Raw genomic sequence first — 27,073 nt, forward strand, 5'->3', positions numbered from 1 at the left:
CATTAACACTTCATACAAACATTAATATTTAAACATATTTATTTTCTATAGTGTATACAAATTTAGTTTCTATGTATATCTATATCATTAGAAATGTATGAAACGTAGTTCATTATTTATTGCATGTATTGTAATAAATTACAGTTTGTAGGATAAAGACGATCGGATTACATAATGAATGCAAAAATTAAAACGAAATTCGTTTTTTCTGTTTTATATAAAAAAATGACTACGACTGATCTTGTTGCATCTAAATAAGAATTACATAAAGTAAATAGCCATAATAAATGTATTTATCTATTACTATTACGCTTACCTTATAAAACATTTTTATTTACTAATAAATGTAAAGTAATTATTAAGTCGTTATCTCATATATTTATTTTTCCAGAATATCATTATCACTTCGTAATATATCTTCGTCGCGATCCTCGCTGTAATGTTCGCTAGATAATTTATCTTCAATTAATTCTGCCGTTTCTTTGATAGATACTTTAAGTGGTCCGCGATCTCCTTTTTTTTTAGAACCAGAATTTTCAGATTTTTCGAGTGATTTTTCAGATTCTTTTGATTCCGACGACTTCGATGATTGACTCGAAGATGCCAGGATAGTAGAGGAACTAGTAAGCGATCCCGAATTTGGCCTTGAATTACTGCAATAACTTACGTACGAATCTGTGCCACTGGAATTATCTCTCTTTGGTATCCTCTTGTGTTTTTTTCTTTGCATATTCGTTGCATAATTTTTTGATTGCAGCTTTGACAAAGACTGGAAACTCTAAATAAACTTACCGGTTTCGAATATTTTTAATATTTTATTCCTAATGAATTATCGTTATGTCTTTACCTGAGAATGTCGTTCGAAAAGAGTTGGTATCTGTGTTACACGATCCAACATCATTTCCATTTGAAGACGATGACGTTCCGCTTGTTCTCGAGCTTCGTTACGACGCAAGGATGTTCGAATATCCAAATCTCTTTCGTGATCGTGCCTACATTTTTTAAATATTATTTTATCTTATAAGTTTAACGTTAACTTCTATATCCTTTCAACGGCAAACCAAATCTACTTGTGTAGATATAAGAACGTTTAGTTTTTCCAAATTTTTACAATAAAATATCCATAGAAATTCGTTTGAAAGAACTTTCAATGCAGCAAACTTTGATACCTCGCTGCAGATCTCAGCGCTCTCCACGCGGGTTTACGACCAATAAGATTTTCTTTTAATTTAACAGCTTGCTCCCGACGTTTCTCTTCCATTCGTTCTCTTATCTCTCGTTCTAACTTTTCTCTAAAATAACAAAAACATAATGTTAATCCTACTAACTTGAATTATTCGATTGAAATTGATATGCTTTGTTTATTAATAATTTATACAAAATTAATGCCTAAAAAATCGTGAATCAATTTTTAAAAAATAGAATACCGTGACGCTTGACATCTAAGAACAGCTGCTAAGTTGTTGCCTCGTGTTGGTAAATTAGTCAATGCAGATCTGGATCTCTCTGATGTCATTGTTGTAAGATTTGATAGTCGCGAAGATTCTCTACTTTGAACAATCGTTTCCCTTGTCGAATCATTAGAAAAATTTTGTAAATGAGCACATGCAGATTTGACACGCTCTCGTCTCGCCATTGAAGGTGGCAATGAGGAAGATCTCATTAATTCGGATGCCCTCACTTTTTTTGTTAATTCTCTGAAAAAAAAGTGCTGATAAGTTCGATGATTCGTTCATTTGTATAATAGTTTCCTAAATGAAGTAGAAATTATATTACTTAATAATAAATCAATTGTTTTAATCGCATTTAAATCGAACAATAAAATGTTAATAAATATATTATAATAAAATAAAATAAAATATTAACCTATAATATTCATCTTCAAGCATTCGGTCATACACCTCTGTACCGAACAGGTTTTTAGGTACAGGTTTTGCCTTGAATCTTGAAGTTGAGCGAGATTTTTTGCCACATATATCTGGACTTGATCGTGTTAAAGATCTCCACGCTCTTCGGTCACATTCGAGCTTGAAAGGACGCACTTGAGACAATAAGTTCAATGCACTCTCTTCGCGGACTATGCGACTTCTTTGTTATATAAGATATAAAAACAGGAAATAAATTATTTACGATAAAAATATTTACATTTAAAAGAGAAAACTAAAGAGACAGAATATTATTGGGTTAATTCGCAAATAACTTCTGTTATAAGTAAAAAATTTATTACACTAAAAAATATATCTTTTATCTATTTATCGTGATTAATTGGAAATAAAAAAAAAAACTTTATTGTAGTAAACTTTTTTCCAATATTACAATATTACAATAAAACGGTATATCTTCTTCTTTTTTACATATAAATTCCTTAATCATAACAACCGTTTTATTATAACTAATAATCTCTTTACTTATAACAGTGTATACATTTATGAATCAATACTTTGTTTCTTAATCCATACGAATTTTAGAAATACAAGGTACCTTTCTTCTTTTTCTGCAAGTAATTTGTCATAAAGTGGTATTTTAGAGGTAAGAGGAATTGGTCTGACGCGACGTTTCTTAGAAGGACCTTTCTTATTGCTTTCCTTCTTTGAATCTTCATTCGCTTCCATTTCCGTCAATGTCATATACTTTTCCGCTTCTTCTCTGAAATAATAATTTAGTCCTATGCCATTCTTATTTCAATTTCCTTTTTCCCGAATGCAAAACAGATACATTTCGAGTAGGAATGTTATACCTAAGAGTGAAGCTAAACGGTTTAGGCACAGTCGGATGCCATTCCTTTGAACCACTAACTGGCAGACTTTTTGTCTCGTCGCTATCTTCCGAATCGCTATTTAAACTTTCATTGCTTTTTGATTCACTCCATGTACTCCAGCCTTTATTGGCAGTATGTATTTCTTTGTTACGTATACTTTTGGCTTCTTTATCCTTAAATCTATTATAAAGAGGAAAAGAGAAAATTGATAGATTCGTCACGACAATGACTAATTTTAAACTGAATAAAATCCGACATTATAATTTTTTATACCTATATGTCAGAAGATCTTGATCTTCCATAAGTCCAGAAAAATTACCGGATGGATAAAGTATAGGACTGTTCGTTCTCGATTCCTCGATATAACATTTTTTACCATTCAATCTTAATTCGTTGAAATCGTCTTGCATAATTTTCGTATTACGATTACTTCTCGATGAAATTCTTGACGTATCTTTCTCAGGTTCGTCGAAGATATTTTTTAAATTCTTCAAATAAAGTCGTTGCTTCCTTTTCAGATATTCCACCTTTTGTCGAAACTGTTCGTTAGACAGATGATGTATTTGTTTGTAATCTGGTATACTCTCCAAAAATTCAAGGAAACCTTCTAAATTTTCTCGAGGACTCGACAATTCCGATTCTGTTTTTGGCAAATCATCCGCAGCAAAATTTATTTTTCTTCCTTTGTCCGTAACATTTTGTTTTTCGCTTTTGATAGATCGTGGACGTTCGTAAGAAGGAGTCGGTTGTCTACTACATGGATCTATGGGTACTTTCACGCAAGAATTATAGAACGATGTTCCTCTATGCTCTGCCATATTCTTGCTCCTACGATTTAGTATTTTAAATAAATAATTAAATATTGACGTAATCAAAATGAAAAGTCAAAATATTTTTAATTTCGTTACTAAACGAAAATATTAAAATCATAATAATAAGATTAACAATCCGTTATTGTCACTATTATAACATAGTTTGAAATCTAAAAAGAAATGTTGATTAGATCGTTTTATTACAACTTAATCATACGTACAATATCAAAGATGTAGGACGTACACATTAACAAATTTTATTTCGATCTCCTGTAATTAAAAAAATATATTTTTTTAGACTCTTGTAAATATATTAAAGTTTTGTTTTATGATTCTGTATGACAAAGATAATATTATACGTTCATTATTATACATTAATTATATGTTAATTAAATTATTAAAGAACCTTTTTAATGGATCTTGTAATATAAATATATACACAAATTCGATTAATTTCAATAATAAAAAATAATAATTGAAATAGTTTTATACATACCTTGCTCTTGTTCCATGGTATATATTCTATCTATTTGCATTTGGAAGATCAATGGTAACCTCATCGATGTATTCGTCGCCATGGTGAAATCGAAATGCATTTCTAAACTTATAACTTCCGAGAAACAGAATCATAAAAAAGCAATGCGAGAATTCAATGATAATATTTATTTATAATCATTATCTTCTCTCAAAACATTGTTCACGATTTTTATCGACATTTACTATTTTCTTTTCCCTTTGTTGTACTTACTATCGTTGCGATGACAACCATTCGAATGTCCTAATTTATTTTAAAATATACAACTCAAATCATATCACTTACAATTAGCAAAACTTTACTTTTATATTTTGTTTTTCTAATACAATATCATTTACAATTAGTAAAATTTTACTTTTATATTTTGTTTTTCTAATATGATATACTATCTTATTGAGATATTTATACTTTGAAAATTGCTGATCGATCAATAAATTCATTTTTTTTAAAAGTTTCTTGTAAACATAATAACTTTTTTGAAAAGGAATGTTTTGGCGCGAGAAATAAAGAAATAAAGAAATATATGAATATACAAAATCATTTAAATAGTTTTCTATTTTTTTCAATTTAAATCAAGAGAAAATGAAAATACGAAATCTTAAAAACAAAGTTGTAAAATATAATTGATATATGTATCAATATTTTTCAAATGTATGATTGATAAAATAAGAATTCTCGATTCAATTATTTGTTTACAAAGCACACTGACTACTGTGCAAAATGGCGACTCTTGTCAGAACGGGGACATCGTATCGTAGATTATTAATTTCATTTACACAACAGTGTAAATGTATTATACCAAATAATATTAGCTGTGTAAGAAGAAATTATTCTAATGACAAAAATAGTGAAGAATGTTATGATATTATTATTGCAGGAGGTGGTATGGTAGGAACAACATTGGCTTGTGCGATAGGTTAGTTGTATTTTTCATTTGTATTAATTGATAGACACTATATTTTTAGAATAGAAAGATGACTATACAAAATTTATTATATGTATATTAAAAAATAATTTTATCTAAAATAACTTGTATCATCCATAATAATGATATAAATCATACTTAAAGCTAATAATAGATGGCTAGAATCGAAAAGAGTATTGCTACTAGAAGGTGGAAATAAACATGAGTATGTACCACAAGAGCAGTATTCAAATCGTGTAGTTGCTTTGAATCAACAAACTCGTACTTTGTTATCCAGCATAGGAGCATGGCAACATATAGAAGCTGTAAGATGTTGCTCTGTGAAAATGATGCAGGTACTACTATATTTCCTTTCCTAGTTAGGTAATATGCTTATTAGGAAATTTTTTTTGTATATCTTTTTATAATCATTTTATTTAATCTAAAATATAATATTTACATATAAATCCTATGTAATGTATAATATCATCAGTAGGTATGGGATGCATGTTCTGATGCTATGATAACTTTTAACGAGGATTATTTATCTAAAGAACTGGCGTACATAGTAGAAAATGACTTACTTCTCCATGCAGTAAATACACAATTGTGTGAAAAATCAAATGTTAATGTTGTTTATAATGCAAAAGTTACAAATTTAATGTTGCCAGAGATAATAGGAGAAAATGTTAAAATACAACTAGAAAATGGAAAACAATATAAAACAAAATTATTGGTAAGTGATAGATATATTTAAATGCATTTTTTTAGTTTCTTATTTTTGTAGTTAGTTTATTGAAAGTAATTGATATAAAAAATAAATTTTATCATAATTTTATTATATTATTTAACAAGTTATTGGCACATCTAACTCTTTAGCAATATTTTCTACTCTATTTTTGATACTATCTAAATGTGTTGTAATGTTATATGAACATCTTTTTAATTCAGTTACTAATTCATTTAGTTGCTGTTGATTATATTCAATCGATGAGTTAGTACTATGAAGTCGATTTAATTTTATATAATCAGATTCTAATACACTTACACTTTGCATAAATGTACTCCTACCAGTTGTATTTCGAACTTTCCGCTCACATACTAAACGATATATAGCTTTTACTAAGTCCCTAGGTAAACGTTTTTCTCTTGGATCATTTGGACGAATCTGAATTGCACAATGATATGGAGGATGCAAAAGCATAGCTCCACGTCTACATGTTCTCATTATATTTTTTGGTGCATAATCTAATAGTTTAGAGAATAACATTCCCTCTAAATATGATACAAGTTCTGCTCTGCGTACTAATCTATCAAGTCCAGCACATCTTCTTAATTCTTGTATGTCTGATACAGCAAGACCAACCATTAGATTTGTTAAAATTACAGTCACTAAAATAACAAAACTTAAAAGCATCAAATGTGATGTACCAGCATATAAAACTTTAGTATTGTCATTAAAATATACATCTTCAAATTCTAATTCTCCAGACATCATTATAATCGTTTTTAGTAGACCTACTAATGGATTTGCAAAAGATTTATAATTTTTATGTAAAACACAAAATCCCAAAGAGAATCCTATTATAAGACAGATATAAGCTCCAAGAAATTTAAAAAAATTTATTGCCACTTGAGTAAACATTTGAATGTAAAGCCCAAACATTGGAAATCTTCCCACAACTATCATTAATTCTATCCAGATTAATAAAATTCCTAAAGCTGCAATATGATGTTGCCAATTATTAATTGGATTAATCAAAACTAAACATGATGTTAAAATTACACACCATTGTAACCAGTTTTCCCAACGTTTAACATAAGAACATACATCGTGAGCAATTTGAAACAATTCTTTAGTGATAAGTATACATGTATAACTCAATATTGGCCAAAATAATATTTTACTAAGATGATCAATACTCCATAGGTATGTAACAGCAATATAACCTGTAAAAAGTATAACAAAAATAGAATGAAAAACTAAACTAATTAGGAAAAATTTACGTATTCTTAACCATTTCAAGTAAAGAAAACTTTCACATAATGGGTGCTTTAAAATATGACCTTGACCAACTTCTATTAAGCAGAGCATTAAATCTGTTTCTCCTTTTCCACCTGGTACTAAGGGTCTAAAATCTAATCTCAATTCACAATCAACATCTCCTAATTCATGATCATATAAAGATATAGCTTGATCCAATCTTGTAACAAAACGTGGTAAGATATCTGGTGTTCTGCGAATAATAAAACTTAATGCTGAAATACCACCTTTAGTCCTGACTGTAATATCTGCACCTTTTGATAGTAACATCATTACTGTAGATGAATTTTCATTTAATGCTGCTATATGCAATGGAGTATAACCGAATTTATCAGGCTTATTAACTGATGCTCCAGCCTATTAAAAAAAAAAAAGAAATTAATATTGTAGATATAATTCTTAAATATTTTCTATATTTTCATATATATAAACCTGTATTAAGGTCTTCACTAATTCATTCGCTCTTAATGATTTTGCTACTGCCGCGTGTAACGGTGTTCTTCCATCGATATCTTCGACATTTGCTTTTGCACCAGCATTAATAAGTACTTCCAAAGTTTCTAAAGATTGAGCTAATGCAGCTAAATGCATTGCTGTTTGGCCTTTAAAATTTTTAGCTTCACATGAAGCACCAGCATCCACTAGCAATTTTGTACATTCTGCACTACCTTCTTCAGCTGCTAAATGAAGTGGTGTTGATCTAGCAGTGCCAAGCTGAACTCTTACATCAGCACCATGACTTAATAAAAGTTTCATGCAAGGAACAGATCCAAGACTAGCTGCTACATGCAATGGTGTTTCAGTATAAACCTATTTGAGTGCAATAATTACATTTTGTACCATTAAAATTAATAATTTCATATATTTCATCTTATTAAGTACTTGTGGATTATTAGGATGCGCGCCTGCCTGTAGCAGAACTTCAGCACTATCTACTGCATTACTTAATACTGCATAGTGAAGGGGAGTTTTCCCTGGAAATCCAGCATTTACATCTGCTTTTGCCTTTATTAAAGATTTTATGCAAGCAACATTTCCAACTGCAGCAGCACAATGTAAAGGTGTACATTTTTTATTAAAATCCCATTCACAAGGATCTGCTCCATATGATAATAACTCTTCTAGTATCCTTACAATTGCAGCACAAGCTGCTAAATGTACCGGAGTTCTGTAATTATAATACTCATTTACAGTATTTCACAATATTTAATTGAAATGCACCAAATTAAAAATTATAGAATTATGAATTTATGACAAACCTTCCATTTTCATCTTTACAAAAGATGTTTACATTCTTTTCTAATAGCACTTTTACTATTTCAAAATGACCAAGCCAACATGCAACAAGAAGACATGTCTCTGGCCACTTTACTAACAATTCTGTAGGTGTTGCTCTTGTTGCTATATTATTTTCGGATACTAAAATAGTTTTCTTTACACATCTAATTTAAAACATAAATTATGTGAATTGTAAAGATTAAGTTAAATCCAAACCAATTTTACAAAACTATTATTTGTTTTAAAGCATACCCATTTGTGAAAGTACATGTCTTTCTGTAAATTGTTTGTGGTTCTCTAAGATGCAAATTCTGTAATTCCTCTAATGTTTTTTCTAAAATGTTGCCATGTAATGTAGGTATTGTAGCAAAAGCTGCTTCTCCTGCTGGAAGATTAGATAGTGCTAAAGTGATTTCTTCTTTAGTCCATAATTGTTGTTGATTCATTGGCCGTTGACGAATATGACACATTATAGCTTCTGATGTTTCTTCAGAAGAGATACTTTTTTTATCTATTTCGTCCATCCATATATCTTCTTCATTGTTCTAAACATAACATAATATTTAAAAAATTTAATCTTGAAATTTAATAAACGAAATAGTAAAAATATTTAAATTATTATCTGACCTCATAATTGACAATAATAGATGGTGTTGAGTCTATATTACTTCTTCTTGATTCCTCTTGTGAACCACCACGATGAGACAGTCTTTCAAAGAGTTTTTTGTTAAGGATAGACATAGTTACATATATTTCTTCATTCACTTTTATCTGAATATGACTGAAAGATAAATTAAATACTTCAATGTCACATAATTAAAATTAATTCATATAAAATTTGTATATAAAATGTAAAATATTGTAATTACTAAAATATTAATACTTTTTTGTAGTAAGTAAGTAATAACTACAAATGTTTTATTCTATTCACATTGCTCTTGTATATTACCACTTAGAAACTATTCCTGTTCTCTGTATACTTTAGAGAATGTCCACGTATACTCTTGATGTTTATAAAACAGAGCTGGCATATATTTAGCTCTCACTGTTCACTGTTCTAACACTGTTCACCAACTCTAAAGATAAATTTATATAACTTTTTATACACCATTCTTTTTTACTGTCAACGTAACAGAAAATCCTGCCCATATAAAATGATATCATGTTTAAGAAATATATTTCTATATATAACAACTGATAACTACATCCTTTGAGGAAATACTCATATAAACACACATTCTCTTCTTAGCTCAAAAATGAAATATTAAATAAAATATTAAAGATTATAGATACACAGTAAAATATTAAATTTTTATTTTACAAATATAATTAGTTTTGTATAAGTAAAGTCAAATTTCATTTTCTAAAACCAAATTTCATTAATTGATTTCATAATTGATTTAAAAATTATCTTATTATTTTTATTTTCATGATCACTAACAAATTTTTTTTTTTATTTTATATGTGTATATGAGTTCATAATATATTAATTATATATTACCAATTTTCCTAGTATAGATATTTGTTTTAATCTTAATATATAAATTTTATTCACTTCACATAATAGTTATATTTAAATCAGAAGTATATATATATTTAAAAACTTTTTAATATAATCATTACTAGTTTTGATGTGTGATTTTTTAATACTCTTAAAGCAAGAAAATCTCTTGAAGTATGCTTTTTGATGTCTGGAGTAGGACTAAAGAAGTTATTTCAAGACATAGTAGAACAAAGTCTATAATATTGCTCCCACCTTTTAGAATAGCTTAGTAGCAGTTTTTATATATATATTGCATATGTAATTATATACTTTTATTAATATGACAGATAGGAGCAGATGGAGTTAATTCTAAAATACGTCAAGCAATGAATGTTCAATATATACAATGGAAATACGATCAAATGGGAATTGTTGCTACATTGCAATTAAGTGAACCAACAGAAAATATTGTTGCTTGGCAAAGATTCCTTCCAACTGGACCATTAGCTTTACTTCCGGTACATCATTACTATAAATTTATTTCAATCGAATTTAAATAATTTTACAATATGTAAAAATTTTTACAAATATTTTAGTTAACAAATACGCTCAGTTCATTAGTATGGTCTCTTACAACTGAAGAAGCAAAAAAGCTTTTAAAAGTGCCAGAGGAAGAATTTGTTGATAATATAAATAATGCATTGTGGAAAGTCTATCCTAAAAATGGTATTGTAGAAAGTGGTATGAAAACTTTACATCAATTACTCGAAGGGTTATCTCTACAAACTGGAATATCAAGACAGTTACCACCATCAATATCAAAAATTATAGAAGGTTCAAGAGCAGCTTTTCCATTGGGATTTGGACATTCTGCATCATATGTTGCACTTGGAACAGTTTTAGTTGGGTACTAAAATTAATAAATATAGAAATCATTATTCAATTCTTTCTATTATATTCAATTGTTGAATATAAGTTTTGAAGGAGTATTTTTAATTATATTTCAGAGATGCAGCACATCGTGTTCATCCTTTAGCTGGTCAAGGTGTTAATTTAGGCTTTGGAGATATTATTGTTTTAGTAAAAGTTCTTGCGGAAGCAGTTACAGATGGTGCTGTACTTAGTAACATGACATACTTAAGTAGATATGAGACTTTACGTCAACGTCATAATATTCCTACAATGCTAGCTATAGATGCTCTTCATCGATTGTACAAAGGAACTGCAGCTCCTATTATTCTGGCACGAAGTTTAGGATTACAATTAACAAATGCCATACCAATATTAAAGGTAACATATTTAAATTATAATAAAGTTTTATTTATAAAATGTTTTTTTATAAAATAATGAAATTTAATGAATATTTCAGAAAACTTTAATACAGCATGCATCCAACCAAAATACATGTTAATCAATTTTTAGAAATATTGATTATTACAATAACATTGTAACAAAGAAATGAATAGTTTATTTTATTTGAAGAATATATAAACCTTAATATAATATTTTGATATATTTTCAAATATAATATTCTATAATATTTTATGTATAATATAACTTTGTATTTTATTACAACATTCTGTATAAGTAAGGGTGTGTGTTGTTTGTATACATTAATTATTAGTTTATATATTATTAGATGATACTCAAAATTCACTCACAAAATATTCAGAAGTATTTTTTTTACATTATAGATACAAGATTATTTAACAGATTAGAAATCATTTATTTTTATAAGATCATGATTCATTAAATCTTATATAACTATTTGATTTTTATAGACTGTTATATAATATTAATAGCTGTAATGAATGGAAATTTTTATGTAGTGTTACTGAAAATATTCAAAAATTTTATAAAAGTGAAAGTAGTAATTCAGATACTTACAGTCAATAATGAAAGTTTTCAAGAATTTATTTTTGGAAAAGTTAAGTTATTAATTCGATATCCCTTGATTATTCAATAAATATAATTTTTATTTAGAATATAACAGTGAATTGATTAAATTCAACAAAGTAAATATGAATAAATAATGGATGTTTCGTTGACTTTTTATTACAACGTGTTCGTGATATAAATGACATTTAGGTTATGTGATATAAAATTAATATAATGAAATCATCAGAAAAGAGTTAATCTATCTTTATTTACAATTATTGAAAATTACGGAATATAACAAAAATACATATAATTATATATTTTCTAAAATATTAAGGACATGATTTAAGGTTAGTTTTTTCTATTAATCTATGTATTCTTAAACAATAAATATTAATCTTATACTTATTTTATACCTTCATAGATTTTTGTGGCAATGATTATATTACGAAAATTGTTGAAAACTGCTGCAATAGGTGCAATAGCTGTAGGCACTTTCGCATCTTTAAGAGCTAATGAATATGATATTGGATCAATTGGTATTGTACGTCTTGGGCGTGCTGCTGTTACTGTTTTTATAATAGGTAATTACTATAAAAGGGAACTTTATGATAGCAGTTTAAAAAGTACATCACCAGAATATTTAGAATTAAAATCAAAAGTACACAAATATGGAGCAGAACGTCTTCTCGAACTTTGTTGCGCCAATAAAGGTGTATATATAAAAGTTGGTCAGCATATTGGAGCATTGGATTATTTGTTGCCACAAGAATATGTTAGTACAATGCGTGTTTTACACAGTTCTGCACCACCATCATCATTTAAAGACGTTCTCAGAGTGATAAAAGAAGATTTCAAAAAAGATCCATATGATATATTCGAAATCATCGATCCTATACCCTTGGGTACTGCTAGTCTTGCACAAGTTCATAAAGCTGTACTTAAAAATGGCACTGTGGTTGCCGTTAAAGTCCAACACCGTACCGTCAAAACCAATGCTTTTGTTGACATAAAAACTATGTCTACATTAGTGAAAATTACATCTTATATTTTTCCAGACTTTAAATTTGATTGGTTAGTTGATGAAAGTAAAAAAAATATACCACAAGAATTGGATTTCACTCAAGAAGGAAGAAATGCAGAAAAGATACAAAGTCTTCTTTCTCATTACCATTGGTTAATAATACCAAAGATATATTGGGATTTATCATCTCAACGTGTTTTAACTATGGAATTCTTAGAAGGTGGTCAAATTAATGATCTTCAATATCTACGAAGCAAAAAATTAAATCCGTACGAAGTTAGCAGTAAATTGGGCCGTTTATATAGTCATATGATATTTATTAATGGATTTGTACATTCTGATCCTCATCCTGGAAACATTCTTGTTAGAAATAATAATTCAGAGGCTGAAATAATCCTATTAGATCATGGATTATATGCAACTCTTTCCAATGAATTTCGATGGGAATATTCTAAGCTATGGTTAGCAATACTGAATGGAGATAAAGCTGCTATGCAACATCACTGTACGAATCTAGGTGTAGGTGATCTTTATGGATTACTATCATGTATGGTATCAGGTAGAACATGGGATACTATAATGTCAGGAGTACAGAAAAAAAAGTATGATAAACATGAAAAAGAACTTTTTCAACAAGAAATACCTAATCTGTTGCCACAGATTAGTGATGTATTGCAAAGGGTCAATAGACAAATGTTGTTAATTCTTAAAACTAATGATTTAATGCGTGGAATTGAACATTTATTACAGACACAAAATCGAATGTCTTCATTCATGGAAATGTCGAAATATTGCATTCATTCGGTTTATGGAGAAAAATTAAAATTTTCTACAAGTGAATGGAAGCGATGGGAATTAACTCTTCTTGAGCAATGGGCTCTTATTAAGTTATCATTTTATTATATCTACTTAGGTTTATTTCATTTTGACATAAACAAAAGTATTGAATCATATTGGGCAAATGATTTTTATGTTTTTTAATAAAACTGAATATTAAACAATGTATTCGAAAATGATATATAAATTTTTTTATACTTCTTCAATAATTTAAAATATTAAGAAATTCTAAATATTAAAAAATTCAAAATATGAAGAAATTTTCAAATTCATATATTTCTATATTAATTAAATACATATATTATTCTCTTGTTTTCAGAAATTTATATTTCAATTGTTATTAAATATATAATATAGTTTGTTACTGTTGAAATGTTAAATATAAAAAATATATCAATTTACATAATAAATATACATATTTATAATATTACATTTCTATATTTGTATGCCATATAATGATATCAAAAAACATAACTTATATTGAATTAAAAGAATTTAATATAAACATATTGTATATATTCCTTGTAAACAGCACAAATATGTAATGTACTAATATCTTTGTAAAAAAATAATATATAAAAAATATTTTTATATATTACATTATTTTATATATCACATTATATTACATTTCAGTTTTTTGAAGAAAAAGAAATTCTATAAGCAAATGATTAATATTAAAATTTTATTAATAAAATTAGCAAAAAATAAACATTTTAAATAACTGTCTATGAAAGAAATAAAGAAAGATTTATTTTCTATTTCCATATAAAAACGAAAACTAAAAAAATAGAAACATTATAGTGTAAATTGATATACTGTTCTAATATTTAAACTTTTAACGTACGCATATCTGTGTGTGTACATTGAACAATAAAGCATATTCGGCCAGGTACCTGCACAAAGTCGTTATAACTTTGTAGGAAGAATACCTACAATAATTCTACCTGCAAGGGTCTCTTTTACCGTTATATGGAGGGATTAAGGTTATATGGAGGGATTAAGGTTAAGTAAAATAGCTATAAAAGTAAGCCATAAAAAACAGTTTCAGTCATTTTCCAAATAAGAAATGTTATTTTATCTAATATTTTAATTTTATGGGAGTTATTTTTACCGTTCTTAACCTACACAAAATATAGTTTTTCCAAAGTAAAAGTTCAAAGTACAAAGAAGAAATGTTACTTGGACTTTGACTATTAGAATAATGTATTATTAGAATGACCATTCTTATTGATTTTGTCACTACAGTGATTTTTAAGCATCTATATTGTTTACTTATTTGTATTGATTTTTTAAAAATAATGTATTGAAAGTATTGATTTTTGATGAATGATTGTTATATTTCATTTTAGTTGAATACAAATTTATTTTGTTAATTACTTATTTTTCTATTCTTTGACTTATTTGTTATAGAAAGTATGTTAATTTTTGAAATGTTAGAATATCCTGTGAACAATATTATGGAATTTATTGTGGAATTCAATATTAATAATGAAATTCAAGTAAAATGTATTCTATTATTAAACGAAATCCACACAATGGTAATTATCGTGATTCCTTAATAAATTTTTTTATTCTTATTTTATTTTTTATATATTATTATATTATATTTTATTTATTATATATATATATATATTATATTATTATTTATTATATTATATTTTTTATATATTATTTATATTATATATATATAATTAATAATTTAAATATTTTATTTTCTATAAAATATTGATTTGTTTAAAAGTTCAAATTAACATTCTTTTCGATTGCACTAAAAGGTTATATATAAATATCGAATAAAAGTTTTTTATAACCAATTTTTTTTAGTGAATTTACCATAGAAAATATGACTATGCTACGTATTATATACGATATATCTTATTTATTTATCTTCTATATACCTATTTTACAAAATGTACACATACAGATACATCTTTATATACACAAATACATAAATCGATAATTTCATAGCCTCTACTTTTGTAAATAATGCGCATGCTTTCTACAATGCAACGAGAATGGTGCAATCGTTATTGATCGAATCGTAATTTTCAAAAGAGTACCTTTATAATAACATAAATGAAAATAATTTTTTATCATGAAAGTTTCTGAATAAAAATTATTTATATGTTCTTAAAGGAATTACTGTTTAAGATGTACACATACACACACATATAATAATTACAAGTATGGTTAATTGAAAGACAAAGATAATGTCTATAGTGTTCGTAAACAATGGTCTGTGATTTCTTCCGATGTTATTTATATTAGTATAATCAATTTTCGTTGATCTATCACGATGATGACATTATACGTCGCTCGGTGAATCATATTTTATTATTAGCCATAATGAATGCATACGCATTCAGTGGATTTTCAATCTCTATTTTCTCGAAAATAAAATCTCGTATTTAATATTCTTTAATATAATAATGATAATAATCTAAGATTTTTTCTATATTTTCGATTCATTCTTTTATATGTGTATAATTACCTTCTTTCCGATTATATTACTAGTTTCGAGTCATCTATTGTGTATGTATATATGGCGTACACACACACACACACACACACACACACACGTATGTCATTTACCGTTCCTATATAGTAAACGAATATTCACGAATGTTTTTTCTTGAAATGAACGTGATATTTCAATAATATATGCACGTATTCATGTATATAAATATGATATTGTTATTAATGAATTACAGAGGAATGTTTCTATTTAGTTTACAAAATTATATAAATTTTCTCGTGTATTTATTCTCAGCCAAAGAAATCTGTAAATAATTCATTATGAACCATGCTACTTCAATACTTCATAAGCTTCAGATTTCTTTTTATTTACCACGAAAATGCGTCATTCATGACGTCATAATGCTTTTATAAGTCATATATTTTCGATTATATTAAAATTATTAAAAGATCGATATATTTTTATGTATATATGTATATATATATGTGTGTGTGTATATGTACATATAATATAATAGCATACATCGCGTTTGATTTTAGTTTAATTTTAGTTGAAGAAAAAAATATTTCTATCGTATTCAAGGAAAAGAAAGTTTCCATACAATGGATGTCATTCTATGGTTTGGTATGTTAGGGAAGGAAATTCTCCGTAAGCTCTGTTGCCAGATTTCTCGACTATGTGACCCACAAATATTCAAGCATTTCATTATATTATATTATATTACCTAAATATGCTTTGAGGCTTTATTATTGAAATATTCTATGATATTTTTCTTATATTTACAAAATATTTTAATATAAAGTATAGCTCAGTTCAATATCCAATAGCTCAGTTTTTCTCTTGCTTAAAAATTATATTTCTATGAAATTGTAATTTTTTTCTTTCTTTGAAATTTCTTCAAAGCCTGAATTATATTATACGGTGTGTAATTTCTATACAAACTTTCCATTTTAAGATTACAGATATGTGTATACTCTTACACAAAGAAAGAAAGGAAAAGAGAGAGAGAGAGAAAGAGAGAGAGAGAGAGAGAGAAAGAGAGAGAGAGAGAGAGAGAGAAAGAAAGAAAAGGAGGAGAGAGAAACAGTAGGAACAATAGAACAATAGATATTTTAAAAGAAAGATACAAATAAATGAGTATATATATATATGTATATAAAAACAATTATAAACTGAAGGAGATATAACAAAGAACAAGTAAATATTGAAAATATTGATTCTATAAAAATGTGAAATACGCCATCAAAAAGAAAACGCCAAGAAATTTGGCAACTCTGGGATTTATCCGCAGCAAGATGGCTGCATCAGATGTAGCTATCGTTTGACGACGGTAGAAAAGTGGTAGGGGAGGTACAAGCCAACGACCGCATTACAATTCCTACGCCAACAAACGTTTTCTTTCGTATATTAATTATTCAAAAAAACGTAATACAATAAGCAAAAATAATTACCATTATTATTTATAAACATCATAGAAATTAATAAAATGATTTTTGACGAATAAATTGTATCATAATAATAAATTTAAAACAATATTTACGGAACTACTTTCTATCGATTGCGCGTAAGGACACTACATAGTAGCGTATGGAGGGGTATATAAGACCCCACCCAGTCGTCCGGGCGGATCAGTTCCTAAGTCAACCTCAAGCGGAGAAGGTCGTGTTTGGCTCTTCCATAGTATTTTATTTAGTTTTGTTACAAATCGGGGTGTTACTCTTGTTCTTAATTTATTTTTTCAATCCGCAATTCTGCTCGGATCGTCAGGAAACACGAGCCAGATACAGGTTGGTGTTTTCATTAATTATTAAGATTGTTAGGTGTTACGCGGAAAGAATTTTATTTTCGCGACGTTGGCAACACTGGTATTTGTAAGTTAGTGCCTCAAGATACGAGCACGATGTTCGAGAAAAGATTCGAAGGAAGAAGCTGAAGAAATTAGATAATTGTTTCCTGTGTTATGGACCTCGTCGTAACTTCACAAGCAGAGTAAGCAGAGGCCCAACATCTGGATTTTATTTTGTCGCAATAATCTGGAACGTTGATTCGAAACAAGATGTTAAGACCTCGAGAAATCGACGTAGACCAACCAAGTAAGACTGAACAATTATCTAATTGGATAAAGAAAGTACGTTGCAAGAAATTAATGTGCCGCCGAAATCGAAAACGCAATTTACGCATAGAAGCTGTTTTGTCATACGCTCTTTATAAGGCTGAATACGAACTACGAAGAAAACAGCTTTCAAGGATTTCACAATGGCGGAAACTTAAATCAAAATTTTTGCAAAATTCACGATCTGATGATCATAATTGCGAAAGCCTGGAGTATTCCGAAATATATCAAGAAAGTAATCTATGGCATGAACCAGTATGTCAGGAATTGAGCAGCTTAAATGATTTTATGTTGAAACTTTCTGAAATCAAAGCTCCACTGCAGCGATGAAATTGCGTAAACAGATGAATGGGCCTGAAAATAGTATTCGGCTCTCGCCAGATAATCCAACGTCCACGATTAAACTTTGTACCAAGATTTCATCATTTGGATGGAACTGAAGGACTTTGCAGTACCAACTCGTGTACTATGGCATCTAGAAGTTACATCATTACCCTGGTGTATATCTGGAAATTTTTTACTTGCAGTCTCACCGTTTGAGGTGGCTATGGGACGGGTGGTCATGGAGAGGCTGTCCATGGACACTGGGCATACATCTAAGAAGTCAAGATACCCCACACACTGGTCCTAGTACCTGCCATCAGTTTGGTTTGTAAACTGTATCGAGCCAAAATATTTTATTATCTTTGGAAATAGGAACTTTTCAAAGAGAAAAAATATTTTATGGAAGTTTATAGTTAATTAGATTATAGAGAATGTGCTCTAATAATTTCAGAATAGATTTGTAGCATCACTGGAATGACTTTTGAGCAGTAATTCATGAATCTATATGATTTTTGTAATATTCTCAAATGTGATATTAGATTGTGGCATTTAATATTTTATTATAAGGATGTTATATAAGATACAAGGATCTCAAATTGTAGATTAATGGCGTGGATTTTTGATATAGATATATATATATATATATATTGACGAAAATGTTAATTCACATTGAATTTTGTACATTATACATTATCTTATAGATGACAAGATGAGTTACGAGAGTATCGTGAAAATAAATATCTTTGAAAAAAAAATGATTTTCTTCATAATCTGCCAGTATCATACATCGTATTAATACTATAAATCCTTTTCAGTATGGCATTCATCCTAGAAATCTTTGAGCGAGAGAACGATAGACGAATGTCGAAGCAATTGGTTATCGGCTGTGACGTTGGCCTATCTATAACCTGTAAAAATGAGGTGCGGTGAGACGTTAAGATTTGTATCGAAAGGGAGAGGGGTTAGTCTTTGTTTTTAGAAGGTCGTGTAAGGCGCACTTTGGTCGAAATGTGTGGTGGCATAACGCACGTACGCATCATATCTTCGCACCTTCGGCACACAACCAAGTTGCGCGAGTCTTCTCAAAACCTTCAGCGCGCGATGCACAAGGTTCACTGCAAGGCAGAGAACTCGTACCACTGTCTGGTGAGCTCTTTCGTATTGCCAACGACCCTTGTAACGTGTTTCTTCAGATTCGGAACATTTCTACTGAACGTGGAAGATTCTCAAAAACCCCTCCAGTGCTTGCGCTGCTAATACCAGTTTACTCTGATCATTGACATGATGTAAAATCGACTATGCCAGTATCCAATCAACCTGATCGATATGTTCGGTTAGCATAAGTTTTGAGGTATGATGATTCGTAATGCATGTCAGTAATTAAAGCAAAGAAATATGAGAGAAATGATCGATGATAAATATGAGTAGTTAAAGCAATTTCATGCAGATTCATGAACAAAGAATAGCTATGGGTACTACTAACAAAGCAAATGGTGCAAAAATTTTTATATTTTTCTATGCTCTTTTGGTCTGTGTGCGCAATAATTATTTTCACAGATACGATGTGATCCTGAAAGAAAATTATCCCTAGATGGCATAAAGGTACCCTGTATATCAATATTTTTATGATATTAGGGATGGAATTTGTGCGTTCTGTTTTCTAGATTAAATGGAAGCATGGTCAATAGAATCAATCTTACTGAGATGTACAAAACAGGAATTGATTGAAGAAAGAAGGTATCCCTTACAAGTATTAGATGATATTACAAACTGACATGTATGAATAGAAGGACAGGGGGCAGGTGTATGTTGAAATTTTTTCACTGCAAAGTTCTATTCCGCTATGTGGATTTTTCATTCTTCACTCTAATGATGGAGATAGGATTTAGCAATGATGAGAACTGCTTTGGATGGAAAAAGTTGCTGGAACATGATAGAAAGTTTTTATACGTTGTTTGATCAATGCAATTTTGTTTTAAGCCCTGAGGAAAATTATTCTAATATTGGAAATTGTCACAATTAATAAGTGCAAATACATTGGATTTTTGAATACAAAACAGTATCAAGAATATTGGAAAAAGGCTGGCTGGCTTGAAAGAAATTTGCTTATTAATATGAATATATGTTTTAAGATGTATATTCTGTTGTGAGGCTTCTTTTGGGGCTGTTCTGTTTTTCACAGTTTTCATACAAAAATTTTAATGCTCTGGAAGATTGCTGGAATTGTATATAACGCTCGTATAATCTCAATGTCTGGCTTAAATGGGGAAAAGGTATGTTGGAGATCCCAGATTATTCACATTCTTATTCCAGTTACTACTAATCAGCCCCAAAGATCACAAGCACATGGCTTTGGATTTCGACTGGATTCTGGCATATTACAATTGCTGATCATGTATTTGTAAGCAAACTTTACATAATGCATATGTTTGTACATAGTCGGATGTGCAATGTTGAAAAATTTATTACTATAATTTAAGCTTACGTATTTGACCGTTTGGAAAGAGTTTATGTGATAAGGGTGGGCAAAACAAAATGTTGTTCTGAGCTACAGGAATGTTGCTGTATGTTTCGTGCAATAACTAAATGGAGAAGACTCATTTGGATACATCTCTACAACATAACAAGATATATTATTGAGCAAGAGAGAATATTGAATACTATTTAATGAATTCATACTAAAAGAAAAGTAGAAAAACACATTTATTACATAGCAATGATTTTTTGATTTTTTTCTTGCTCACCAAAATTTAAAGAACAGGTTCCTGCACTGCACGCTGATATCATATGATAACACATCTACAATATTTATTCATCATTTGAATAGAACTTTAAACAAAATATTAAGGAAATGGATATTGTAAGAATTTATATCTTCAAGTATCATAGTTTTTAATAGTATCTATGTAACGAAGTATTTAAACTTATTATATACCTAAACAAATTTTATGCAATTCTTGGATCAGCCTTTTTTTTATATATAATTTAGATTTGTAGATGGTTTATGTGGATATTAGGAAAGGAAAGGGAGGGCAAAAAGATTTTGCATTTTCTTTCCACAGAGATGCTGAATTATGCACATTTCCCCATGAGGTATTCTTGTGATATCAGCCAAAGCATGTGCAGCATGGTAGTCTACTTCAGAACGCATTGTACCTAGCCAATGGAAGATTAGAATATAGCTATTTGAGAAATGCATTCCTTGAAACTGCTAATGGGTGGAAAATTTCTTCATGGGATGCAGATGTTAACATATCCATTGAACGCATATATATCCAACAACTACTATTCCATCAGAAGATAATACTGCACAGAACATCCATCCGTATGTATCACGTAGAAAAAAACATTCATTATTTAAATTTTACATCATCATCTAAGGAAGGATAAGGCAATCTCATACCAAAATAGATAGCTTGTACAATTGCAACAATTTTATTATTTAACAAGCTATAGTAATATAATTTACAAGACCCATCAATATTGGAGTAAAATATTCTGAGACAAAAAATTCAATTATAACCAAGTATAAGAGATCATTTTCAGATAGAAATATTTCCCAGGTAAATAGTAGATATTGCGGGATATATTAATATTTTTCTTACAGGAAAATGCTTGAGATTAAAAATAACATTATTTCTTTAGATAAAAGCGATATGGAAGAAGTATATAAAGTGATGAATTTTATTTTTGCTGCAATGATTTATTGATCGCTTTCGTTAAACGTATAGAATATGAAAATGATATGATATTATTACAGATTTGCTATTATGAAATAGGAATTTTAATTTGCTTATGCTATAGCCAGGCAATTTACAAAGATGTAATTTAAAACATTTATATATTATATAATATTTTAAACATATTATATAATATTTAAACATAGGAAGAGGAATATTGGAGAGTGTAGGTTGTGTGAAATTAGTGCATTCGTTCGTTAATATTTCACTACGCTATTACGTGAGAAAATTCTTTGATACCAAATATGTGTGATAAAACCAAGTTTTGTGTAATGCAATAACACAGTATACATCAAGCTCAAGATAATGTGCATCAATATTGCTAAATTTGGGTGAAATATTAAGTTTGATAGCTATATACGTTCAGTCTTAAATATATATAGGGTAATTGATGCAGTATGACAATTCAAATCTACCAACACAATTTAATGAATGATGCTTAATATTAAATTCTATGGCTGGAAAAGGTAGAAATATTGTAGAAATTGCTTTTGATGCTAGCAAACTTTGGTGAGTGAATTTCGTGAGTTATATTTTTTTAATTAAAAAGAGAGGACACTAAATTTTAATGGCTGTATTGATTGATATGCTGTTTAAGTGCTGTGTATTGCGCTTTTGAAACATTTCATTGATTCTAAACTATACATTGTACAATAATTGGTTACTTTGCTTAAAAAATTATTGTACTGCTATATCAGTGTATTGAAAAGTTTAATAAATTGTTTAGAAATTTTGGGAAGGGAAGGGGTGGGAGGGAGGGGGTACTAATAATTTGAAGATTCAATAGCATTTCAGATAGCATCACTTATATGCGATATAGAAAAATTGTCTAGCATTGCAAGTTGTCCTTCTAGGATCAAGAAAATGCATGAGATGGCAAATGCACTACCCTAAATAGTAAAGGAAATACCTAATTTCTAATATTTCATTGTTTCTATGATGCTAAGATAACGCTTCTCTCTGATTCTTTAAAAGCAGTGTTAACGGAGGTATTTCTTCAACAAAAATCATTTTATTTAACGTACTGTAAAAAGTAGAATTGGTAATTTTTCTCCTAGATCATATTTTATAATTTGTGTAAAAGCAACAAATATTAACTTGCAACCAATTGAGATATAACATCCACTTGATTAAAAATCATAGCACTTCATCAAAATATTATGAAATATTATAAAAATTCAATACAGGAAGAAAAATACAAAAATCATTAACACTTAATCAATATTGAAAAGTGCTATCAAAAGTTTAATACAGGAAGAAAAATACAAAAATCACATTATAGCACTTCATCATTAGAAAAGTATTAAGAAGTTGAAGGGTTCAATGCAGGAAGAAAAACAACATGGGTACACTATCAAAAGTAGCAATAATCCATGCAGTTTATATTAATGAAAATATAAAATATGAAGGAACGTGTATTTATTTTATAAAAGCAGCTGACATATATTTCTGAAGATTATGAAGAGATTATGTTGATTTATGAAGATAATGATTAAGAAGATTACGAAGATTATGAAGATTATGAAGATTATTTAAATTATATATTGATTTATGTCATTTATGAAGATTAGTTAGAAACACAAGAAATTCGATATTTCCGGTAATGTTTTTTGATAAAAATTATAGGGTCATGATTTGGATGCACCTGATTGGGAGCTTCGTTATACGTGAGTTATGCTTCGTACTCTCCACATTTGTTAATCAGCTATTTTTAGAGGCCACGTACGGTTGTAAAAAAAAAAAAATAAGACTGCGAATGAAGATTATTGGAAGATAGTCGATCGCGATTTTCTCAGGACATCAGTACTCGTTAAAACTCAAAATAAATCTAGTAAAAGGATTCTTGAAAACATCGATGGTGTCCCAATGCCCGATCGACTAGAGGATGGGATTGGTCGTCGAATTACTATGACATCGGCAGTCTACTAATTTTGGAAGAGGTCTTCTTCATTTGGCATCATCTTGGGTTATACCTTCATAGTCAAACTTTTAGCAGCTGATCATTAAGATGATCCTACACAGAAAGAGAAACTTACAGGAGCGTTCATGGAGTATAGCTCTGGAGAATCTTCTAGAAGTGCATTCGTTTGCGGTATTGCAGTTGGTGAATACATCGACTATCGAAGAATGAGAACAGGATCTACTTATGGCGTTTGCAATTTTCTGTCTTCTTTGATCTTACGATTTTTCCTGTACGCGATTAGAGGCGATGATTTTCAATTGACCAACATCTTTAAAAACAGGCCTTGGGATGATCCAGAGTTCCAGCAAAACAGCCTCTTTTTTCATTTTAAAAGGTTTGTATCCAACTATATGAATTAATTGTATAACGTCTAATCCATTGAGTTTACTTACTAACAAACCATGTTCTCTTACAGATATTTTTTTTATAATTCATCGGAGACTTCCAGCTCATTGAAGATAGAATTTTTTCGACATTCGTTTTCTTTTTAACTTTTGTTTGCTGTTACTTTTTAGTACTTTTCACATCTTTAACATTTTCGATGCCATAAATGCATTAATTCGCTCTGCATTGTCGGCTCTGTAATATGTCACTTATACAGAAAGCATGTATATATATTTTAGTTTAAACTTAATTGTTATAAGAATGTTTCTTGTGATTTAGTGGTTACTGTCGATATCAATTTGAAAGATTAAAAAATTAACAAAATTATATAAAAGAAAAAAATATTCAAAAGAAAAATCAGAAATATATAAGAAAAAGAATAAGAAAATAAGAAAATAAAAAAACATTAGAAAATAAGAAGAAAATTAAAAAAGATTAAAAAATAAAAATGAGCTTTTCTAAAAAAGAAATTAAAATGAGAATATACAAAAAATATGAAAAAAAAAAAGAGAGAAAAGAAAAGATTAAAAAAAGTTAAAAAAGAATCTAGATTTTTAATAATTTCGGTGTATCGCTCTTGTAAAAGAGTAAATGACTATGCAATTACTTATACTGTGATTATATATAGTAATTGTATTATAAAATCTTATTTTGGAAACCAAATGTTATAATATTTCAGGTAACATTGTATTTTAAAGACTACTTTTAAATATGCTAATGCATAGTAGCAACTTTGCAGGCCATCAATTCTATTCAAAATCGTATATAGTTCGAATGATTGATTGGTCTACGAAAAAAAAAAAAGAAAAAAAACTGCAAGTACTATAATATATTACAAAATTAGTTCAAGTTTTTAAAAGGAAATCAATCTGAACTACAGATATTATTATAAAATATTTATAATAATATCTGAATCTTCATTATATCTTTAAGGTAGATATTATTTTAACATCAATATTCAATTGAGCACGTTTGAATTTTAGACCTTTTTAAATCGACTGAAATATTCTGAGAAATAATTATATTAAAAAGATTAATTAAGTTATAGAAAAATACTAATGATATTTGCGACATAAGAAATATATAAAAAATTTGAAAATTTCGCTATTATAAATTCACTGTATAAAATTTCACTATATACTTTTCATTATTATAATAAAAAAATCATTCCCTTGTACTAAAAAAAAAAAGAAAAAAAAACGAAAACTACTTTCTCAACATATATTCAAGTACGATTAAACAATATGTTACATATTTATAAAATTAAAGATTGTAGTTACTATCATTATTAAGAAGCAAAAAGTATAATAATAGAATAACTACGATGTTACAAGAAAAGTAAAAAAATTACATAGTATTGTAAATTTGTAATATGTAGCTACTTTTCTACATAAATATTTATTATTCCATTATAAAGTTGAAGAATGTATATGTTGAGAAAGTAAGATACAAAATATTTCAAGACTATAAAAATCAAATAAAATATTTTGAAAAAACTGAATACTATGATTCATCAGGATATCAAAACATTGTTATCATTCAGGAAACTGAATGACTAGGATATTATAATTGTCATTTTTCGAACGGATATTGAAGCACGATCATCACTTAGAAAACTGACATTAGAGGGTCATCATCACTTAGAAAACTGACATTAGAGGGTCATCATCACTTAGAAAACTGACATTAGAAGACCATCATCACTTAGAAAACTGACATTAGAGGACCATCATCACTTAGAAAACTGACATTAGAGGACCAACACCCAACGGCAGGCCTTGTAGAATCGTCATCACCAGGAAGTGGACATCGAGGGACCGTCATCACCAGGAAGTGGACATCGAGGGACCGTCATCACCCGGAAGTGGACATCGAGGGACCGTCATCATTCGGAGAGTGGACATCCAGAAACTATCATTACACAGAAAACAGATATCGAGGGACCATCATTACATGGAGAACGGACATCGAGGGACCATCATCAGCCGAAGAGTAGCGGACATCGAGGAATCATCATCACCCAGAGAACAGACATCGAGGGACCATCATCACCGGAAGAACGGACATCGAGGGAACATCATCACCCGAAGAGTGACGGACATCGAGGGACATAATATTTGGAAGAGCGAACATCGAAGGACTATCATCATCCGAAGGGCGGACATCAAGGAACCATCATCCAACTATTCAAGAAGCAGATATCAAATGTCAATTTTCCATATCATGAAGAAATCACCATCACCGTCCATAGAAGATCATCGAGGGAGCAGATATAATATTGAAGGACCACCATTATTATTAAGGAGTAGATATCGAGAGATCATCATTACTCGGTACATGGACATTGAAGATCTATCATCACTCGAAGAATGGACATTGAAGGAGTGTCATCACTCGAAGAATGGACATTGAAGGAGTGTCATCACTCGAAGAATGGACATTGAAGGAGTGTCATCGCTCGAAGAATGGACATTGAAGGACTGTCATCGCTCGAAGAATGGACATTGAAGGACTGTCATC

The 27,073-nt window shown here is 29.0% G+C and overlaps 5 protein-coding genes and 1 long non-coding RNA gene across 12 annotated transcripts in view; 4 read left to right on the forward strand and 2 right to left on the reverse strand.

Moving 5' to 3' along the window:
* Positions 1-46: 46 nt before the first annotated feature.
* LOC122630533 (protein FAM161A) lies at positions 47-4,391 on the reverse strand. 3 transcript variants are annotated; one of them, XM_043815120.1, is made up of 10 exons: positions 4,067-4,391; positions 3,792-3,840; positions 3,032-3,586; positions 2,738-2,938; positions 2,482-2,646; positions 1,867-2,088; positions 1,428-1,697; positions 1,170-1,292; positions 848-992; positions 47-778 (listed from the first exon to the last, which is right to left on the reverse strand). In XM_043815120.1, exons 3-10 carry the CDS (start codon positions 3,574-3,576, stop codon positions 380-382), a joined length of 2,070 nt encoding a protein of 689 aa, XP_043671055.1. In that variant the 5' UTR covers positions 3,577-3,586; positions 3,792-3,840; positions 4,067-4,391; the 3' UTR covers positions 47-379. The 3 variants fall into 3 exon arrangements, with proteins under 3 accessions (XP_043671055.1, XP_043671056.1, XP_043671057.1); XM_043815121.1 differs by lacking the exon at positions 3,792-3,840; XM_043815122.1 differs by having other exon boundaries at positions 47-769; positions 3,032-3,840; positions 4,067-4,390.
* Positions 4,392-4,804: 413 nt separating this feature from the next.
* On the forward strand, positions 4,805-11,342 carry LOC122630539 (ubiquinone biosynthesis monooxygenase COQ6, mitochondrial). Of its 2 annotated transcripts, XM_043815130.1 has the most exons (7): positions 4,806-5,021; positions 5,175-5,365; positions 5,506-5,745; positions 10,162-10,332; positions 10,411-10,721; positions 10,822-11,104; positions 11,184-11,342. In XM_043815130.1, the coding sequence occupies exons 1-7, from the start codon at positions 4,826-4,828 to the stop codon at positions 11,223-11,225; spliced, it is 1,434 nt and encodes a 477-aa protein (XP_043671065.1). In that variant the 5' UTR covers positions 4,806-4,825; the 3' UTR covers positions 11,226-11,342. The 2 variants fall into 2 exon arrangements, with proteins under 2 accessions (XP_043671066.1, XP_043671065.1); XM_043815131.1 differs by lacking the exon at positions 11,184-11,342 and having other exon boundaries at positions 4,805-5,021; positions 10,411-10,716; positions 10,822-11,007.
* Positions 5,645-16,047, reverse strand: LOC122630530 (transient receptor potential channel pyrexia-like). 2 transcript variants are annotated; one of them, XM_043815116.1, is made up of 7 exons: positions 15,452-16,047; positions 8,959-9,112; positions 8,584-8,876; positions 8,313-8,495; positions 7,936-8,221; positions 7,486-7,863; positions 5,645-7,410 (listed from the first exon to the last, which is right to left on the reverse strand). In XM_043815116.1, exons 2-7 carry the CDS (start codon positions 9,070-9,072, stop codon positions 5,857-5,859), a joined length of 2,808 nt encoding a protein of 935 aa, XP_043671051.1. In that variant the 5' UTR covers positions 9,073-9,112; positions 15,452-16,047; the 3' UTR covers positions 5,645-5,856. The 2 variants fall into 2 exon arrangements, with proteins under 2 accessions (XP_043671051.1, XP_043671050.1); XM_043815115.1 differs by lacking the exon at positions 15,452-16,047 and adding an exon at positions 9,281-9,678.
* Positions 11,603-13,729, forward strand: LOC122630538 (aarF domain-containing kinase 1). The gene is made up of 2 exons (XM_043815129.1): positions 11,603-12,042; positions 12,117-13,729. Exon 2 carries the CDS (start codon positions 12,129-12,131, stop codon positions 13,695-13,697), a length of 1,569 nt encoding a protein of 522 aa, XP_043671064.1. The 5' UTR covers positions 11,603-12,042; positions 12,117-12,128; the 3' UTR covers positions 13,698-13,729.
* A 1,598-nt stretch (positions 16,048-17,645) lies between the features above and the next one.
* On the forward strand, positions 17,646-24,803 carry LOC122630600. Of its 3 annotated transcripts, XR_006327529.1 has the most exons (5): positions 17,646-17,816; positions 18,670-21,326; positions 21,529-22,029; positions 22,112-24,503; positions 24,585-24,803. It is a non-coding gene; the product is annotated as an uncharacterized LOC122630600 (long non-coding RNA). The 3 variants fall into 3 exon arrangements; XR_006327528.1 differs by having other exon boundaries at positions 18,670-21,364; positions 21,529-24,503; XR_006327527.1 differs by having other exon boundaries at positions 21,529-24,503.
* Positions 24,804-26,310: 1,507 nt separating this feature from the next.
* LOC122630598 overlaps positions 26,311-27,073 on the forward strand; it is a 2,556-nt gene continuing 1,793 nt past the window's right edge. Inside the window, exon 1 of the mRNA XM_043815259.1 lies at positions 26,311-26,908. Coding sequence (XP_043671194.1) covers positions 26,507-26,908 — 402 coding nt within the window. The 5' untranslated portion in view covers positions 26,311-26,506. The remainder of the gene's footprint in view (positions 26,909-27,073) is intronic.

Source organism: Vespula pensylvanica, chromosome 7, assembly GCF_014466175.1.
Source record: "Vespula pensylvanica isolate Volc-1 chromosome 7, ASM1446617v1, whole genome shotgun sequence".
NCBI lineage: Eukaryota > Metazoa > Arthropoda > Insecta > Hymenoptera > Vespidae > Vespula > Vespula pensylvanica.

Excerpts from the sequence above, each read along its gene's own strand:
- LOC122630533 (XM_043815121.1), bottom strand. The coding sequence starts at position 3,576 with ATGGCAGAGCATAGAGGAACATCGTTCTATAATTCTTGCGTGAAAGTA. Across the intron at positions 1,698-1,866 it reads CTTGAAGATGAATATTATAG|AGAATTAACAAAAAAAGTGA; the intron begins GTTAATATTTTA and ends CTTTTTTTTCAG. Across the intron at positions 1,293-1,427 it reads CTTAGATGTCAAGCGTCACG|AGAAAAGTTAGAACGAGAGA; the intron begins GTATTCTATTTT and ends TTGTTATTTTAG.
- LOC122630539 (XM_043815130.1), top strand. The coding sequence starts at position 4,826 with ATGGCGACTCTTGTCAGAACGGGGACATCGTATCGTAGATTATTAATT. Across the intron at positions 5,746-10,161 it reads AATATAAAACAAAATTATTG|ATAGGAGCAGATGGAGTTAA; the intron begins GTAAGTGATAGA and ends TTAATATGACAG. Across the intron at positions 10,722-10,821 it reads CTTGGAACAGTTTTAGTTGG|AGATGCAGCACATCGTGTTC; the intron begins GTACTAAAATTA and ends ATTATATTTCAG.
- LOC122630530 (XM_043815116.1), bottom strand. The coding sequence starts at position 9,072 with ATGTCTATCCTTAACAAAAAACTCTTTGAAAGACTGTCTCATCGTGGT. Across the intron at positions 8,877-8,958 it reads CTATTATTGTCAATTATGAG|AACAATGAAGAAGATATATG; the intron begins GTCAGATAATAA and ends TGTTATGTTTAG. Across the intron at positions 7,864-7,935 it reads CGCATCCTAATAATCCACAA|GTTTATACTGAAACACCATT; the intron begins GTACTTAATAAG and ends GCACTCAAATAG.
- LOC122630538 (XM_043815129.1), top strand. The coding sequence starts at position 12,129 with ATGATTATATTACGAAAATTGTTGAAAACTGCTGCAATAGGTGCAATA.